Here is an 18,928-nt window from a genome sequence, read left to right as displayed (position 1 = left end):
CATTTTCTTATATTTATCCTTTTATTTCTAGCACTCTTAATAATAATAATAATTATAATAATAATAATTCCAAGCAACAATTACTTTAAATATTATTTAGTACCATTGTAGCAATATATATTTTTCTTTACCCTCTTTTCCTTCCCCATTTAATTTTAACAAATCTGTTCCTTATTTTTTCTTGCTTCTACTGTTATTTCTACTGCTGTTGTATTAATATGCTTTGATTCTACAGATGATGATAGGAGCATCATGACGGAACAATTAGAGACTGTTCCTAAAGAGGAGAAGACAGAGAAAGAGGTGCAGAAGCTGATTATCGATAAGCATAAGAAAGAAAAGCACTTTAAAACTGGGAGAGGCAGACTTTCTACTCCTGAAAGGAAAATAGCTAAAAAGGAACCTAGCACAATCTCCAGAGATGAAGTGAGAAGGAAAAAAGGTTAATTTACAAATCACTATTATCAGATTTTATTTCTCTGCCATGCCATCATATAATAGAAGAGAGAGTGCAAACCTTTAAGAGCATGTACCTTGATTTTGTTCAGTGATGTGCGAAAAAAGATTTCTGGTGATATTTTTCTCCTTGACACTGTGCTTTTTTGTGTTTCCTTGTCTATAGCAGTATATAAGAAGGCTGAACTTGCTAAAAAATCAGAAGTTCAGACTCACTCTCCCTCCAGGAAAATAATTTTAAAACCTGCTGTCAAATATTCTAGACCAACTCATCTCTCCTGTGTTAAACGGAAGCCGACAGGTGACTGCTGTGTTCAGTTTTGCAATGTGGCTGGCAAACACATCTGTTTTTGTTTTGCTTTACTCATTTGCTTTTTCTTCTTTTGACAAAATTTCTCATTGCTCTTGATGCTTCTCAGTTTTTGTTATATATGAAAGAATATCCGGTGTTTAAAAAAAAGAGCATTATCCAATGCTTTGTGCCATTCATTTCTTGGAAGTATTATTTATTTTGTTATTCTTTTATTTTTTTATTTTTTTTTTGCAGAGGCCATGATCACTTACACTTGTCATGCTGAGACTTGGAATGCATTGGTTGTATCTTGGCATTGTGCTTTAGTGCTTTGTTGTAGGAGTCTGTACATTCATTGCCATGTTCTGGTGGGAACGTGTTGGCAGCTTTACATCATGGTATACATTTCCATTCTTTTGTTTTTTTCTTTTGTCTAATGCATAGAAGAATATTTAGAGATGTTAGACTTTTTGTTAAGGATTGTGTCATCGGCGCATTGGCACTGCCAGATCTGTTACTGATGTTTATTCGTGAATGAAAGACCAGCGGGATCTGCTGGGTTTCCTGGTTTAATCCTCAGCAAGAAGAACATGAGACGGGATAATGAAGACAAGTAGGCAAACTTTATCTTATCTGCACATTCTGATTTTATTGCGAGATGGGAGGAAGGGGTGCCAAAGATAAATTGTCCTAGGGTAGTTTTATCAAATGGTTCTAAACAGATCAAGCAAATCTAGCAATGAGACAGTCTCCATGCCATGAAGAAACAGTCTGGGACTGTTCATTTCACAGTTTAGTTATCCAATTATGAAGCCAAATATTCCTACCCTAAGATGTTTGACTACAGTCCAAATAAGTTTAATCACTGATACAGTCTTTATTCCCAGCAGCTCCTATCAAGGGTGTTTTTTTGACAGTTTATGAAGAGTATTAAACCCCCTTCTCCAACGTAATTCTCCTAGATGTTTGAGAATCTAATTCAAATACCACTTTCCATACCATTTTCAATTGGAACATGTAAATAGATTACACCGTGCTTGTAGCTGATGGCACTTCACCCTGTTCGTGCTGGGAAAACATTTCCACCATTCAGTTAATAGAGCTAAAAGTTTCATTGACGCTGCATAAACTGTGGGCAAGTCCTAATGGCAGCACATTTAGATATAGCAAGGCTTATTAAAAAATGAGTTGCAAAGGATAATATTGAACCTATACAATAATGTCCAGTAAACATGCATTTACTGCAGTACTGCTTTCACATAGTGCTGTAGAAATGGCCTTGGCAACCCTGCTGTTTTGCTGGTCTGATTTTGAAAACAGGCGTACTGCAGTCAAGACCATTTCAGAGAAAGATCTGCTTGCAGATCGCATTTCAAATTCCCTTTTGTGTGCTCTCTGATAATTGTAGGGCCTACTGTGGCAAATCTGTTACTGTCATGATAGTTCTTCCTACATGTAAACCTCCTCCTCTAAGATGGAAATGTTTTAAGTGCTTAGAAGTAAAAACAAACCTCACTAGGGATTCTGTGGCTTTGCATGAGGATACTGAACCATTCACATCTAGGTCAGTATTTTAATTCAGCAGGGACTGAGCCATAACGATTCTGAGGCTTAGGAACTGATATAGAGCCTGTAATAATGTGGAACTTGTAGTGAGTAATTAAAGATATTAATCTGATCTTGCTGGAGGAAGTTGGAATGCCACCATCCATTCATTCTAATAAAAGTATATACTAACCAGCTGCAGAAGGAAAACTTGACAAATTGTTTAATAGAAGACCGTGCTTACTACATGGACTTGGTTCAGAAAGAACCGTACTAAAGACTGAGTTGATATTTGTTTCATGCTAGCCATGGAATAACACTTAAACCACTATCAGGTGATGCCTTATGTGGCAGCCTTACTACAAAAGGAAAATAGATAGCCATTGAAATGGAACTATTTTATGAACTCTTAAGTGCAGTCCTTATGCACTGACATTAGTCCTAAAGCTCTGGCATTAGAAGTGGGGATGAAGCACAGTGGCAGAACTTTAAGGTGAATTTTAAGACCTGCATGCAGGAGCACATGTAACATGCGCTTGCCGGCTCACACACATGGATGCGGCGATTTTATTAAATATGCGCGTCTATGCGCGATGGTATGAAATCGGCTTCTACGGCCAGCTCAATCACGTAAGTACGGGGATTTCAGTAGAAACACGCGCCGACGCAATTACCTGTTTCCCTAATTTGTTCCCAGTTCACCAGAGTAAAGGAGCGGATTTCCTGAATCCCCCCTAGCTAACTTGCCTTCCTTTTACTCTATTAGCCCTGACCCTTAAAACCCCGCTGACTAGCCTAGTATTTTTTGTTTCATGACTTACACGCAGTGCATAGCAGAAGTAAAATTACGCGGATAGGAGCCCCAGCAAATGCTGATGTGTGTAATACGCTCTGGTTTCATTCATATTTCCTGGAGTGCCCAGGCCCCGCCCATTCCCTGCCCCTTTTATGAAAAAAGTTTACTCACATACCGGGAGATACGCGCATGCCCGGGCACCTCTTCAAATCCACGCAGCCGATATATGTGCGAATCTCCCAGCTTTGGCACACGTAGGGCTTTTAAAATTCTCCCGTTTGTGGGGGAAAAAACTTGTACTAGCACTGCCTGTACTGTGCTTGCTCTACGGATATGTAGAGCTTCAGGTTCCAGGGCTCCTAGCACCTTCCATTAACATAAAGAACTGGAAAGTAATACTTTTACTGCAAAGAAAGTTGTTATTTTCTTTCTATCATTTTTTTAAACAAACTTTTCTCAAATAGCTTCTCTAATTGCCTTTGACACTGAGATCTCATCCATCCTCAGCACCACACTTTGTCAAGATGAAAAGGGATCTCAAGGGATCTCAAGTTAAGGCACTCCAGGCCCAAGAGACATTTTCAATGGAGTTATGCACATAAATGTAATCTACTTTGGTTGCAGTTTTCAAAAGCCTACTCACCTGCTTTAAAGTGCACTTAAGGATCCAGCTATATGTAGAACTCAATATAAACTTGCTTACATGCAACCGTCATACATAGCCTCAGTAGTATAATGGCTTATAGTGTCAAGCCCATGGAACTCTGGGCTTGAATAATCATAGGTTGCTGTAAGAATTTAAGATGCAAACACTGTGTGAGCACTACAAATGTTTGCTCTTATCGTTTTCCACCAGCCAGGTGAGTAATGTCTTACTTCCTGAAGTGCACGCTCCAACACAGCAGTGTTTCGGAGTGTCAGACTCCTTCCTCAGGGAACTTCAGGGAGGTGGTTTACTGGTGCAATTTTTGGAATGATGTTCCTGGTCAGTCAAGAAGCGGTGCAAAACACTGGCTGAAATCGGTGCCCCGAAAGTGAGCAGCCTTGCCGAGATTCTTGCCGCTAAAAGTGACCCTTTTAGTCACTTTTAGCGGCAAGAATCTCGGCAAGGCTGCTCACTTTCGGGGCACCGATTTCAGCCAGTGTTTTGCACCGCTTCTTGACTGACCAGGAACATCATTCCAAAAATTGCACCAGTAAACCACCTCCCTGAAGTTCCCTGAGGAAGGAGTCTGACACTCCGAAACACTGCTGTGTTGGAGCGTGCACTTCAGGAAGTAAGACATTACTCACCTGGCTGGTGGAAAACGATAAGAGCAAACATTTGTAGTGCTCACACAGTGTTTGCATCTTAAATTCTTACAGCAACCTATGATTATTCAAGCCCAGAGTTCCATGGGCTTGACACTATAAGCCATTATACTACTGAGGCTATGTATGACGGTTGCATGTAAGCAAGTTTATATTGAGTTCTACATATAGCTGGATCCTTTTGTATTTTGACAGTTTCTGATTTTCAGCTATCTTGAGTTTTTCAAAAATATTAAAGTGCACTTATGCACATACCTTATGGAGGTAATTTTCTAAAGGATTAGCACACTTAAAACTGGGTTTTTTGGACATAAGTGGGCTTTTGAGGATTGCTGTGATATATGCCATTGAATTGTCCATAGATTATTCACATGTAAGTGCACTTTATGTGCGTAAATGGCTTTTGGAAATTGCTATGATAATATGTTGCATTTACTGTACATGCATAGCTCCTTTGAAAATTAACTCCTATGTGTTGTGTCCCGCGGCCGTGGCAGGCCACGACCGTGGTCCCCTACCTCGGCCGCGGTGGTGACCCGCCGCAGCAGCCTCCGGGGAAACCCCTGACCGGGTGCTTGGTGCCCCGGCGCGGGTCCCCGGCCTGACCATCGGGGGGAGAGCCGTCCCTGCTCTGCCCCCGCGCCGTTCTGCAGTCGTTTCCTCTGCGGAGGAAATCAAAGATGGCAGCCACCATCTTTAGGTGCGAGGCCATGCCCCCTTCACTAATTTAAAGGGACCTGATCCCTTTAACAACCACACCTGTCCTGGATCAGCCTTAGCAGAGGAAGTATTTAAGGGAACTTCCTCGGCTCATTCTCTGACTTGGCAACATCCTCCAGCATTGTCTTGTCTGCCCACCTCGGTGAGTTCTTGAGTTTGGATCCCTGTCCCTGTTCCTGTTTCGGCTTGGTCTTCCTGGTCCCTGACTTGGATTGGCTTCGGTACTTCTCTGGTGTGTGACTCGGATTGGCAAGCAGTAATTCTCTGGTGTGACCTCGGACTGGCAAGCGTTGATCCCTTGGTGTGTGACCTCGGCCTGGTAAGCGACGACTCTCTGGCACCTGATCTTGGACCCCTCCTGGACTCCGTCTCCAAGGGCCCGCCTAAGTCCCAGCGGTCTGGGTCCCTAAGGGCTCCTCCTGGGGGGACCGCAGACTTCCAGGGTGAAGCTCCAGTCAGCCCTTGCACCGATACCGCAACTCCCTCGGGGTCCACCTAAGTCCCAGCGGTCTGGGTCCCTACGGGCTCCTCCTGGGGGGATCACAGACTTCCAAGGGTGAAGATGCAGCTCCTCTTCTGTTCTGCCTCGCCACCCGACGAGAGAACCTACGGAACCTCCGCAAGGTATTCCATCCTTTCATCGGCCCAAGGGTCCACAAGCCTGAGCTTAACACTATGTGTATGAATTCTGACATTTTTCCTTTACATCTACCTTTTTTCATTCCTTCCTGACTCTACACATTACAGCACTGCTCGTCTGGCTAATATGAAATAAAGTCAGAATCTTTTACAATTGGAAAGTCCTTCTCGAATGCAGTATAAACCTTTTTTTTTTTTTTTTTTTCAGAACCCTGAGTCAAGTGCAGTGTGAGCCTGAATTTCCCTGGAAAAGTGTTTAGGAACTAAAGTGCATTGCTGATGCCAACAAACTGTGGAAATATATTTTCATCTTATTCCGCTGTCCCCTTTGAGCTATGAGCTAGCATAGCATTCACAGACTCACTCTAAGATGCAAGGGCTAGGATTGCAAGGTTGCCTACGGGGGGTCCCGACAAGTCCTCATTGCAGGGACACTGCTCAGTAGCAGGTAGCCAAAGTGTGCATCTTCCACATAAAACCAACTTTTTTGTTTTCTTATCCGGGATCAGGCACGAACCTTCAAAATATGCACTACAAAGCAATAAAACCCTGATTCCACCTTGGCTGACTTCAAAGCTGCTTGCCCAGGAACCTTTCTCACACAATAGGCCTGACCGCCAAAACCTAATCCCTAGACCTTGCCATCTATTACCACAGCAAGTAATTCTTCAGTGGACAGTCATTTCCACTTAGGAATAACCCACCTACAATGGCAACTTTTAACGTCTGTCATGATCTTTACCTAGGAACTCTTCCTCTGGAGCCTGCTCACCCCAGAAATCTAAAATGGGAAAATAAATACCTTTACCGCCACCCACCAATTAATGCTACAGTCCTATAGACTGCTTCTTCAAAAATAGCAGAGCTTTAAATCACAAGGATACCCAGAATTCTTTTTTCTGATTTTGTTCTCTGTCATCCAGGTTCTTAATCCTCCCTTTTCCTGACAAGCTCAGATAAAGGGAATAAGCCATAATATGAATCAGTAACTCAAGGATAGTTTTCTATTCGGATGATTCATTGGAAAATTGTGCCCTTGGCCAGCTTGGCAGTTAGTGGTAAATGCTACGCATTGTTATGCAGAAGATCTAGGTTCAGTTTGTGGGCCGATTGTCTGCTCCCTAAGCCAGTGGGGACAGGGGATACTGCAGGGGTGGTGCTGTTAGCCCCCTAGGGGGAAGGAATCTCAGCCTTTGCTCAGCGGCAATACATAGTAGCCAGACTTAAGGTCCATGTTAGCCAAGTTTTGAGGGAACCATAGTTTATGGCCTTAAAGTGATTGCTAGCCTGAGTTGGGGGATATAAAAGAATAGTAGTTGAGAATGAAGTGTTATGGCACTGTATCCTGATATAAGCTGATTCCAATTGAGCTGGAAGATGAAAGAAGCAAGAGTAAAACTGTCAAGCTCCCCACCAAAAAACCAGTGCCCTAAATTAAGATCTGGATTTGGATTTTAGATTTAATTACTTGCCTTTTCCAAAGCTGAGCTTAAGGCGATTTACAATTCAGGTAGTATAGGGACCTTAGGTCTGCAAATTGTTTTTCCATTACAGTCTCCAGTAATCAGTGGGGCCCTTCCAGTATTTCATATGTATTGTACTGTTATATACGTTCACTACCTCGGAGGTGCAGGTGTTGACTAACACCCAAAAGTAATAGCTCTATGGATATGGTATTGAATCTAGATGCATGCCAACTTACCCTAACTACTATAAAAGAGCTGAGATCATCCTTGTTTGTGCATAGGATTACATGTGTGCATCTGTACAGGGTCTGTGTGTTTATACATAATGGATCCTTAACCAAGACTGAATTCTACCTGCCAGTGACCGTCAGCCTCCAGTGACAATGTTAAATAACCCAAACTACCCTGAAAATAAAGGTGGGAAGTATCCTCACTCATACCCAACATTCATGCCATATTTCTTTGAAATATCTCATATTTAAGGTTGGACATTTTATGAAGAGAAACCTGTTCGAAAAGCCGATACCGTACAAGACCCCTTGTTTTCTAACATGTGCTTACCAGATTTTTCGATCAATTAAAAATTCATTTTTACAGAACTACAGAACAGAAAATGTGCATTTATGTAGCCCCTCATTTGACCCTTATATTTCTTCATCTGGATTTTGGCCTTCAGTAGTTTGTAATGCAGGTTACTATCTGATTGGCTGAAGGATTTAGCAGCATTGCGATTGTGACATCACAGTTTGAATGTCACTGGCAACATCAGCCAAGGGAAAACTGGGGAAAACATATTTTATTTTCTTTTAGTCAGAGGAAACGTCACTTTACTCTTATTGCAAAGAAACACTTTTAGGAAGCAGGGTAGCACAGCTGCAAGGCACTGAGGCCATGATCAAGATATTTTGTTCCAATAATGGCGTTGTTCTGCTCTCGGGTGAGTCACTAAATGGCGGCACCATTCTTTCTTACTCAGTTGCACATTTACCTGTTGGAGAGTACTGTAAGTTGAAGATCGGAAGGGAAACAAATGCATTCTATATGATTACAGCAAACGTACACAGCAGTAACAGAAGTGGTAGAATCAATGCTGGGCATGGATGAAATGTTTTGCTTGAATTTTGGAACTCTGCATTTGTCAGATTGATTCTTTTGTCTTTCTTGTGTTCTCTCTCTTTGTATCAGTTGGACAAGACTACATGCGGCAATATTAACTATGGAAGTACTTAGAGTTCTGGAAGCAGATATATAGATATATATTTTTTTTTTCTTCTTCAGAACTCATATGGCCTGATTTTCAAAAGCATTTACACACTTAAAAATGGGTTTTAGATGTATAAGTGGGCTTATGAAAATTGCTACAATATATGCCATTGAATTGTCCATAGGATTTATCCATGTAAGTGCATTTTACCGGGTAAATGGCTTTTGAAACTTGATACAATAGTAGTTACATTTGCATGTGTAAATCCTTTTGAAAATTACCCTCAATTGTATATGTTGATTGTACTCTGCACCGACCACATGTTTGGAGGTAGCAGATTATAAGTGTCAGAAATAATAAATAAATAAATAAATTATATATATATGTGTGTGTGTGTATATATATGAGCAATGCTAAATCATTATTTCAGTATATAACACTTTTGGGATGGTTTCAAAAAGGGGAAAAATTGCTAAACACAAAAACAAGGAGATAGATTTGCCTATCCCTTCTCTTGAACCCCTCCTTCATGCCTTGATATGTTTTGTTCTCCCATTTATTTGGTCTGAAATAAAATGGCATGTGAAATGTTATATAATTCTTTGGAATAGCTGTATTTATGCAAACAATAGTAATGGCTCCAGCTGTTGTTCACACAGAATCTGCCACAGCAATGCAAATAATTTTTGTTTAATGTGTTTTCTTTTTTCATGTCTAACAACAGCGGGTGAATCAGCCCAGGCTTCCAACGCATTCAGGCAAACCCGGGACAAAATCACAGTGAGTAAAACCTGCTATGTATATTTTCCATATTTTGAAAGTATTAGAGCTAGTTCTCTTTGATTGTCTGATTTGTTTCTATAACTTTGTTGTCGGGAATATAAGGCCTTGTGCTTCTTTTACCTCTTATCTCACATTTTTATTTCTGTTTTTTGAAAATATATATTTTAGAAACATAGAAACATGACAGCAGAAAAAGGCCGTATGGCCCATCCAGTCTGCCTACCCGCCCTGGAAGTAACACTAGCTAGCCTGTGGAAACTAATTTTCACCTCTGCCTTCAGAGACCCTGCTTGTGGTCCCGTTCGAATGCTCATTTGATACTTGGAAGTATTAAGAGTCTTATCTTATTCTTTGAGATTGCAGTATTTTTATACATTTTTATAAATTTATGAGGTGTGCAGTTTTGGGTTGCTTCCTTTGTAGACTCCTGTTGCTGAAAATATAAAAATAAACCAGAGCAACTAGAAATTATTTTTACCACAAGATCTAATATGATGCTATCAATCAGTTCACAAGAAATGTACTTAATTTGTTCTATTTGCAGAAAACACAAAATGATCTAATTCACTTGCTCGCTGTCCTCTTTCTAGTACCAAGCAGTATTTTTCTCTTTTATCCTGAAAATTAATTACCTGAAGTATCTACCATGGTGTTACTAATTAAACTCCTCCTGAACTTTACTTAAGTGTTTTTTGTTTCCACAGTAATTAAATTTATCTAAATTACTTCCTTGTGATACTCTGCCAGTCAAGGTCAAGTTATTCTGTGTAGTCCAACCCCCTAATTAGTGGGTTAGTCTATAAAGTTAGACTTGAAATAAGGGTGGGGGGAGGGAGCTCCTACCCTTCTACTCTTTCTTTCTAAAGCTAAGTAGAAAATATGCCTAAGAAATAAAATTAAAAAAAGCAATGTAAAAAATCCCTTTTTCAAAAAATAAAGGAACTAAAAGCTATTAATTAAAAAAAATCATCCCCCTTCAAAGTAAGGTCTCCGCAGTTGAATTCAGCCTGAAAATGTACCTGTTGTAGTGCGCCTCCTCCAATATAAATGAATAAAGTCTTCCTTGGCAAATGTTTAGTTCAATAAAAGTGATGATGATCATCCTTTTGCTAGCTCTTTATTTAGAGATCAAAAGTTTACCTGGGTAAATCATTACTCAGCGAAAATGTGGCCAGATAAAAAGAGACAGGGCAAGGGCCGTTCTGGGGGCAGGGCTAAAATTTATACAGCTAGCGGTGATATCCCGGTAACTTAGCCCGGGTAAATTTGCCAAGTATATACAGTGGCAGACTTATTCAGCTAAGTGCCACTGAATATCTGAGTTAAAGTGCCCAGGTAATTTCCTGCTCACCAGCGCACTGAATTTCAGGCCTCTTAATTTTAGAGAAATACTTGTGTTAAAATGGTTGAAAATCCTCTTTCTTAGCCACTGTCATAATATGAACTTAAGCAAATTGAGATGCTCCTGTGCTGATCTTTATCATAATCCCATGTAGGTAGTGTATAGCAATGATGTATAGAACACACAAACTTGGCATTAACCACTGAAGGACAGTGTGTGGATCTAGTAATCAATGTAATAACCAATGGAGGGATGTATTTTCATGCCAACCAACACAGCATCCCAAGACATTAATAACAAATTGCAGAACAAACTTACTAGTTTGGAGTCTCAAATCGTTAATAACTTGAATCCCAAAAGAAGAAATTGCACATGTATGATAGGTGTCAAAGCATGACTGATGTACATATGTATGTGTCAGTGGGAGAAAGGGCAGATAAGGTTGCTTCAGAAACGCTGTTGTTGGTTTTTTTCTGTGAGTAAATGCTTGTATTTACCATTTATACACTTTTTATGTGGTTAGTGGCACCAGTAGTAAATGTATTTATTCCTGAAAATTGGAAAAGGAAATAAGGCAATGAAAACTCCATGAGCTCCAACTCATTGGAAAAACAAGATGTCACCAAAGGAGGAATGCCAGCAGTTCTTGTATCTCAGAGTATTGTTGAAATTACTCAGTAGTTATCTGAGGCTATAGGACCTCAGGTTATCTAATATGCAGTAAACACTGGACATAACATAAAAAACTCCATGAATATTATGGAGCCATGCATGTAGAGTACAAGAAGTCAGATCCACAAAAGTTGTGACAAATGAACAAAAAAAAAGGGTCCTAGAATCCTGCCTATGTAAACATGAAAATAGGAGCAGGTAAACAAACATTTGACTTCTCAGCCTGAAAGTGGAATTTGGCAATGTTGAGTCAATTTTTGAGAGCTAGTACATTTAAATCTTCAAGTCCCATATCAAATTAAGGGGCCATCTCTTTCTTCATTCTCCTTTCAAAGAAGGTGAAAGACCATGTCAAGTAATCACTTGCTAGTCCGTGCAATAGCACTTATAGTAGACCTTTCATGACTAAGTGAGAGTTATGATCTTTCAAGATATCTGTATTAGACGCAAGGTTCAACCCAGAGTATAAAATAGTTTAGTTTCATTTAGTGTATTCTGATTTGATATTCTGCATGTTCACTAAAATCACAGCGGTTAATACTTCTAACTGTACAGAATATAATATTGTCTTAACACATTCTTCCATGTCCACAGCTAAATTAAATTGAGACCTCTGTTATACTGATGACAGCAATACAGTTTATTAATAGAAAAGTCATTTCTGAATTAGTATCGCTGAGCCCTGCCACTTGCTCTATTTATAATAACTTCTTAACGTGTATAATATACATAGTCTGGTGGAGAGGCAATAGATTTATTCTTTGGTTCCTAATGCAGATTCTTTGGTTCCTAATGCATTCCATTTAATTTAAATTCATAGATATAGTTATATAAAATCTTTTTTATGGATTATACTTGTTTTGTTGCCAACAAATTACTCTTTCAAATGCATCTACTGTTTTCCCCTTCCTTTGGTATCAATTGGATAGTTTGTAATCTGTCATTTCCAATTCAGACCCATGATAGAAAATGTTAAGATAGGGATTTGGCATGTTCAGGACTTTCATCACCCAATGAAGCGGTTTATGCAGTAAAGTTTAACATGTATCCTAAGGCCCTGTACCATGCACCTGGAATAGTGTGCTATGCCCAAAGGGCCTAGTGTGCATGCTAAACTGTTTTGAAAAACCATTAGTGTAAGTGCTAAAATTAGTTGTAACTGCATGTAAATGAAGAAATGACAGATGCAAATGAAGCTTTAGCTGGTACATGCTAAATAGCATGGCATGCTGTCCTTCATTTGCCATGTAACATGCTCACTAAAGCCTAAAATGTATCATCTACTTTAGACCAAGTGTTAACTTGTTAGCATGCATGTTTGACTGTCCATAAATATTTCACATTTATGCAGATAAAAAATGTATTTTCAGCCAAAGGTTCATTGATGATGACTGTTTTTCATACATTGCTGTTCACTGCACAGTGTCTAAGGCACAATGTTGTAACTAGAGCAAACAAAGACCAATCCTACAAGTTCCAATTGAATGCGGTGATTGTGCTGAAATATTGTACTGCATTTGTTCTGTGTCCTGCACGACTTCAGATGGGTCTGAACAGCCTGCAATACAGATGTTGCAGCCGAGACAAAGCCTCAGCAGTTCAGCCACAAGTCCCTCACAGACGGCGTTTTGTGGGAACTAGAAGGGGATGCTCATTAGGCAACCTCTTCCCACCCGAGCTGAGTTGCCTCTCTCCAGCCTTGGTCCATGGTGCTCTGGCATGGCCACTTCTGTGTGGCACAGATAAGAGTAGATGCCACGGAATCAGAGTGGAGTAGTTTGAGGGTTTGGAACACACAGTGGTAGTGTCAGTCACCAAAACTTGCATTGCTGACATATGAGGTTGAGGTTAGTCTGTCCAAAGACAACTGCAGACATTCTGAATCCTCACTGAGAACAGCTGCTGTTACTGCTCCAACGCTTCAGGGTCCTCCAAGAGTGGGGATGGTCTTCCTGACTCAGGGCTGGCAGGTTTCTCTCCTTGATTTTAATAACATGAATATTATGGGGCTGGACAAGGCAACATCTGATTCCAGTCCTCCTTCTCTTTGGCAGACATCAGAGCCACCTGCTTTTGGCCTGGATAAGTCTCTTCTCTTTTTTCACCTTCTCTCCCACAGTCCAGATGCTCTCCCACTTCTGCACACAAAACTGACCACCAGCCGTGTGTGCCAGCCTTAATTTTATGCTTAGGTTTGACGCACAGGCTTGCTGTTTTTGTCACAGTAGCGCATATAAGCTGTATTTTTATGGGTTAATGCATGTTAATAGTATTCATGTGCTTTTGAGGTTATCTTTTAGTATGTGTGTTAAAAGATTGAATGCATCTCACATTCAGTGATATTTTAGCTTGCTCGTCAAAGTTTTGAGCACAGGTATACTTAAACAATTTAGTAGTATGAGTTTTAGCAAATGGGCTTCCAATGTATGGAAATTGTATCTTATTTTAGATGCTGGAGAAATCCAATTGATAGTTTACTTACAGGAAAACCATATGAAAGAAATGAAACACAATGGGCCCGATTTTAAAAACCGTATGCGCGTAAATCCCGAGGATTTACGCGCGTAGGTGGTCTTATGCACGCTGGGCCTATTTTCAAAGGCCTGGCCATACGCGTGAAGCCCTGGGATGCATGTAAGTCCGGGGGCCTCAGGAAAGGGAAGGGGAGGGGGTGAGGCGGGGTGGTCCAGGGGACGGGGCCAGCGCGCGCAACCTGCGTCTGCTGCAAGCAGGCGCAATAGGTAAGATAAGGATTTTAGGATAGGGCTAGGGGGCGGGGGCGGGGAGGTTAGGAGAAGGGGTAGGAAGGTTAGAATAGGGGGTAGGAAACTAGGGAAGGCCGCAGGTGTCGTTACGCACAGGTTGCACAAATGTGCATCCCCTTGCACACGCCGACCCCCGATTTTATAACATGCACGCATGTTATAAAATCACGTGTCCATGTGTGTACACCGGGTAGAACTTTGCCATTGTCTCATATCCTACTTGGACTAGCATTTTTACTAAGCATGGGGGGAGGCACACTCTCCCTCACAAGTAAAAATATTCGAGGTAAACAGAATAAGCCCTGTAATAAAATCTGAGGGTCAGCAGTCAGAAGTAAAGAAGAGATAGCTGATGAAAAGAGTTAGAGGATAGCAGATCAATATCTTGGCATGTTAGGCATGCAAACGCATTTGTTTTGAATGAATGCGCAATCCGCAACGTATAGGTCCCTATTCGTTGCATTCGTTGGGTTCCGAAACGTATGGCGAACCCCCACGAATGCAATGTATCATTAACGAATAAACCCCCCATTCTCCTGACCCCCCCAAGACTTGCTAAAAGTCCCCTGGTGGTCCAGCCGGGGTCCTGGAGCGATCTCCTGCTCTCGGGCTGTTGGCTGCCAGTATTCAAAATGGCGCCGATAGCCTTTGCCCTTACTATGTCACAGAGGCTACCGGTGCCATTGGTCGGCCCCTGTCACATGGTAGGAGCAATGGATGGCCGGCGCCATCTTGTGCTGGCAGACGACAGCCCGAGTGCAAGAGATCGCTCCAGGACCCCCGCTGGACCACCAGGGACATGCTCCTACCATGTGACAGGGGCTGACCAATGGCACCAGTAACCCCTGTGACATAATAAGGGCAAAGGCTATCGGCGCCATTTTGAATACTGGCAGCCGATGGCCCGAGAGCAGGAGAATGCTCCAGGACCCCCGCTGGACCACCAGGGACTTTTGGCAAGTCTTGGGGGGGGGGGGGCAGGAGGGTGGAGGGTTGTAGTTAATTAAGTTTAAAGGATTGGGATGGGGTTTTTTTTAACTTTAATGGGAAACGAATCCCATATATAACTAATGGACAATTTGGGGTCCCCCGAAAACAGATGTAACAGATTTGGGTCCCGACGAATACAAATACAGAATCGATTGTGTCCGTCCCTGCTGCACATCCCTAGCAAATGCTCAGTCATGTTAATAAAATTAAAGAGCTGAAAGCCACCATGACAGAGGAGATCACTGAATCTTGGTTATAGAAATCAAAATTGGAATGTGAACATCCTAGGGTATAATCTCTCCAGAAGAGACTGAATAGGGAAAAGATGAGAGGATTAGTTCTTTATATGAGTAGCACATTAGTAACTACTAAAGTACAGTGAGTTCAGGAAAAAGCTAAATTACTATGTGTTGCTCTGGAAAAAGCTAATGGAAATAATATACAGATATGGAACACACGGAGGGCAAGTAGATTCAAATAAGATGAGGGGCATCCTCAGAATAACACAAAGTATAGAGGTCCTGCCTGATGTGGGTTGGGTCCTGCCTGCTACAGTGTGTGCTAGGAGTGGGGAAGTCCTGGATGCTCCACAATGGGAATTCCTCAGGCAGTTAATGGAAGAACCCATTTGAGAGGTGGCTACACTGGTTCAGTGGAGACTGTGCCACTGAACTCATGGCAAGGAAAAATATAGGGTCTAGTGATCACTGTATCATGTGGTTTAGTGTTCGGATCAGACCTGAACCTGAATCATGCTAGGACTAGGATCTTGGCTCAAAGAGATCTCACTGTGATGAAGGCCTGAAGGGTAAAGGAAGACTATGGGCAGCAATAAAAGGGAGCATTGAGAAGGCAACCGATTTCTGTGTAAAGATAGGTTAGCATAGGGAAGAGAAAAATGAGACTGATTCGGTTCTGTAAGAAGACAGCAGAAAAGGTAAGAGCAAGGAGACTAGTATTCAGAAAATACAAAAGATGTAAAATAAAACTTGGCGGAGGAAGACAGGCAGAATTATAAGGAAAAGCAAAAGGAGTCAGGGATGGTAATTAGATGAGCAAAGACCCAAACAAAGAGAAAGTCGTGCAATCACTAAAAGGAGGAGAGACAACTTTCTTAGCTATACAATAAGGAAGAGACAAAATTCCAAAAAGGGGAATCGCAAAACTAAAGAATGCAGCTACAAAATCAGTTCTCCCCCTTAATACTCATTGTTGCGGTACCGGTCGCGCTCCTCGCGACCGACCCCTTCCCTCACTCCGGTCCCGGGGGGCGCCCTGGCCCGCGATTTTGCCACTCCTGCTGCGGCCTAGGCCGTAGCGCTCCCACGAGGGAAACGCCGCCGGAAGATGGCAGCCCCGCCCCTAGGGCTCGCGCGCACGCAGAGGGAACCCTTATAAAGGGCCTCTGGCGCGAAGAGCCAGCTCCACCCCCGGACTGACGTCAGACGCCGAGGGGGATTTAACTCGGCGTCTGACTCCCCTCAAGGCCTTGCAACGCGGTCGCTCCTGGAGTAGTGAGTTGCAGTTCCTGACTACCTGATCCAGCGTTCCTGATCCTGCCTGCCTGTTCCAGTGTTCCTGATCCTGCCTGCCTGTTCCAGAGCTCCTGTCCCTGCCCGCTTGTTCCAGTGTTCCTGGTCCTGCTTGCCTGTTCTGGTTCTCCTGATCCTGGTCCGTCTCATCGTCTCCGACTTCTGCTGCCTGCCCTGATCCTGGTCCATCTCATCGTCTCTGTCTTCTGCCGCCTGCCCTGATCCTGGTCTGGGCCTGGTCTTCGCTTGCTTCCTGCCACTCTCCTATGTCCCAGCGGCTCGGGTCCCTACAGGCTCCTCCTGGGGGGACCACGGGCTTCCAGGGCGAAGCCACCTAAGTCCTAGCGGTCCGGGCCTCGACAGCTCCTCTGGGAAGGTCACGGACTTCCAGGTGAAGATTCGGCTCCCGCTGCAAGTGTCTGCCTACCGATCGTCTCTCTTCGCCGGTCGGCCCAAGATCGCGAGATCCGGCAGATCTCGCGGGCCTCCAGGCCATACCCGGACTCGCACAATGGCTACAGCAGCAACAGTACGTCTTGGACGCCCTGGCAGCCACAATGGAACGCTTGGCTACCCGGATGGATGCCACGCCACCAGAACCCATACGGGAACCTACCCCGGCTCCAGTGGTGACTATCCATGCTCCCACACAACTTCCAGCGCCTTCACGCTTCTCCGGGGATTCCAAGGCGTGTCGGGGCTTCCTAAACCAGTGTTTTGTGCGGTTCTCCTTACTACCCGCACAATTCCCTACAGACTCAGTCAAAGTGGCGTATATCTTTTCGCTGTTGGACAGTCGGGCTCTGAACTGGGCTTCTCCTATGTGGGAAAGGAACGACTCCGTATTAAGCAACCTGGCCGCGTTCGTGAAGAACTTCAAATTGGCCTTCGACGAACCCGCACGCCTGACCTCGGTAACCTCGGAGCTACTCCAGCTTCGGCAGGGAACCCGGACCCTGGCGGACTACGCGCTTGAGTTCCGCACTCTAGTGTTCGAGGTCGGGTGGCGTGACGACGCTCTGTGGGAAATATTCTTGGAGGGTCTGGCCGCAAGGATCAAAGATGAACTGGCTGCCCGGGACCTTCCCGAAGACCTCAATGAGCTCATTGAAGTGGCGGGACGCATCGACCGCCGCCTCCAGCAGAGAGACAAAGAAGAGCAGCCCCCTCGGCAAATGGGTCCTCTGGCTCCTGTCTTTTCCAGACCCCTAATGCCGGGGCCCCGGAGTACCAATGCTCCTCTTGAACAGTCCCCTGAAGAACCCATGCAACTGGGAAGGACATCCCTGACTCTCGAGGAGAAGCGTCGCCGCCGCAACTTGGGGCTGTGCCTCTATTGTGGAGGCAAGGGACACTTCTATCCCAATGCAAAGAACGGGTGGAAAACTCTCGCGCCTAGGAGCAACTGAGGAGCGCCTCCTAGGCTGTCTTAATGCCGCTCCTCAATGTACAGTACCTATAACCCTGAGGTACCCGGGGGGGGGTTCTTTGAGACCCAGGCTCTCATAGATTCAGGGGCTGGTGGGAACTTTATCACCCACGAACTGGTGCATCAGCTTCAGCTTCTTACGCAACCCCGTGAGCCGCCTCTAAGGATCACGTCGATTCAAGGCATCCCCTTGCCCGGCAGTATCTCGACTAGTACAGTTCCTCTCACACTCCAGACCGGATTACTGCATACCAAGGAGATTTCCTTCCTAAACCTAGAGAAGGCGGTACACCCGGTGGTTCTCGGGCTACCATGGCTGCAGCAACACTTGCCCGTGATCCAATGGGATGACTTGCATATCACCCAATGGAGCCCCCACTGTTTCCAGCATTGCATCACTTCATGTATTACCCAACACGTTCCTTTGGCGCATACTGGAACCCTGCTCCCGACTCAGTATGTGGAATTCTTCGATGTCTTTTCTAAGGAGAAGGCTGAGCTTCTGCCACAACATCGCCCCTTTGATTGCGCGATAGAACTCTTACCGGGTACGACTCCGCCCCACGGAAGGGTGTACCCCATGTCACAACCCGAGACTCAGGCAATGTCAGACTACATCTCCGAGAACCTCGCTAAGGGATTCATTCGTCCTTCGAAGTCACCCGCGGGTGCGGGATTCTTCTTCGTAGCAAAAAAGGACGGGTCCTTGAGACCATGTATTGACTATCGAGGGTTAAACGCCATCACCAAGAAAAACCGCTACCCGTTGCCCCTGATCCCTGAGCTGTTGGACAAACTTCAGGGAGCCCGGATATTCACCAAGTTGGACTTGAGGGGAGCATACAACCTGGTTCGAATCCATTCCGGGGACGAATGGAAGACTGCTTTCAACATCCGGGACGGACACTTCGAGTACTTGGTCATGCCGTTCGGGTTGTGTAACGCACCCGCCGTGTTCCAACATTTAATGAACGAGGTACTCCGTG

General features: G+C 43.7%; 1 protein-coding gene across 1 annotated transcript in view; it reads left to right on the top strand.

Annotated features, from left to right (window-relative positions):
- The window catches only part of MAP2 (microtubule associated protein 2), a 752,988-nt gene that overhangs the window by 648,863 nt on the left and 85,197 nt on the right, over window positions 1–18,928 (top strand). The window contains exons 15-17 of the mRNA XM_029607915.1: window positions 236–442; window positions 623–757; window positions 9,154–9,209. Coding sequence (XP_029463775.1) covers window positions 236–442; window positions 623–757; window positions 9,154–9,209 — 398 coding nt within the window. The remainder of the gene's footprint in view (window positions 1–235; window positions 443–622; window positions 758–9,153; window positions 9,210–18,928) is intronic.

Source organism: Rhinatrema bivittatum, chromosome 6 (assembly GCF_901001135.1).
Source record: "Rhinatrema bivittatum chromosome 6, aRhiBiv1.1, whole genome shotgun sequence".
Classification (NCBI taxonomy): domain Eukaryota; kingdom Metazoa; phylum Chordata; class Amphibia; order Gymnophiona; family Rhinatrematidae; genus Rhinatrema; species Rhinatrema bivittatum.
The sequence above is the reverse complement of the archived record's forward strand: the minus strand, read 5'-3'. Positions and strand labels throughout refer to the sequence as shown.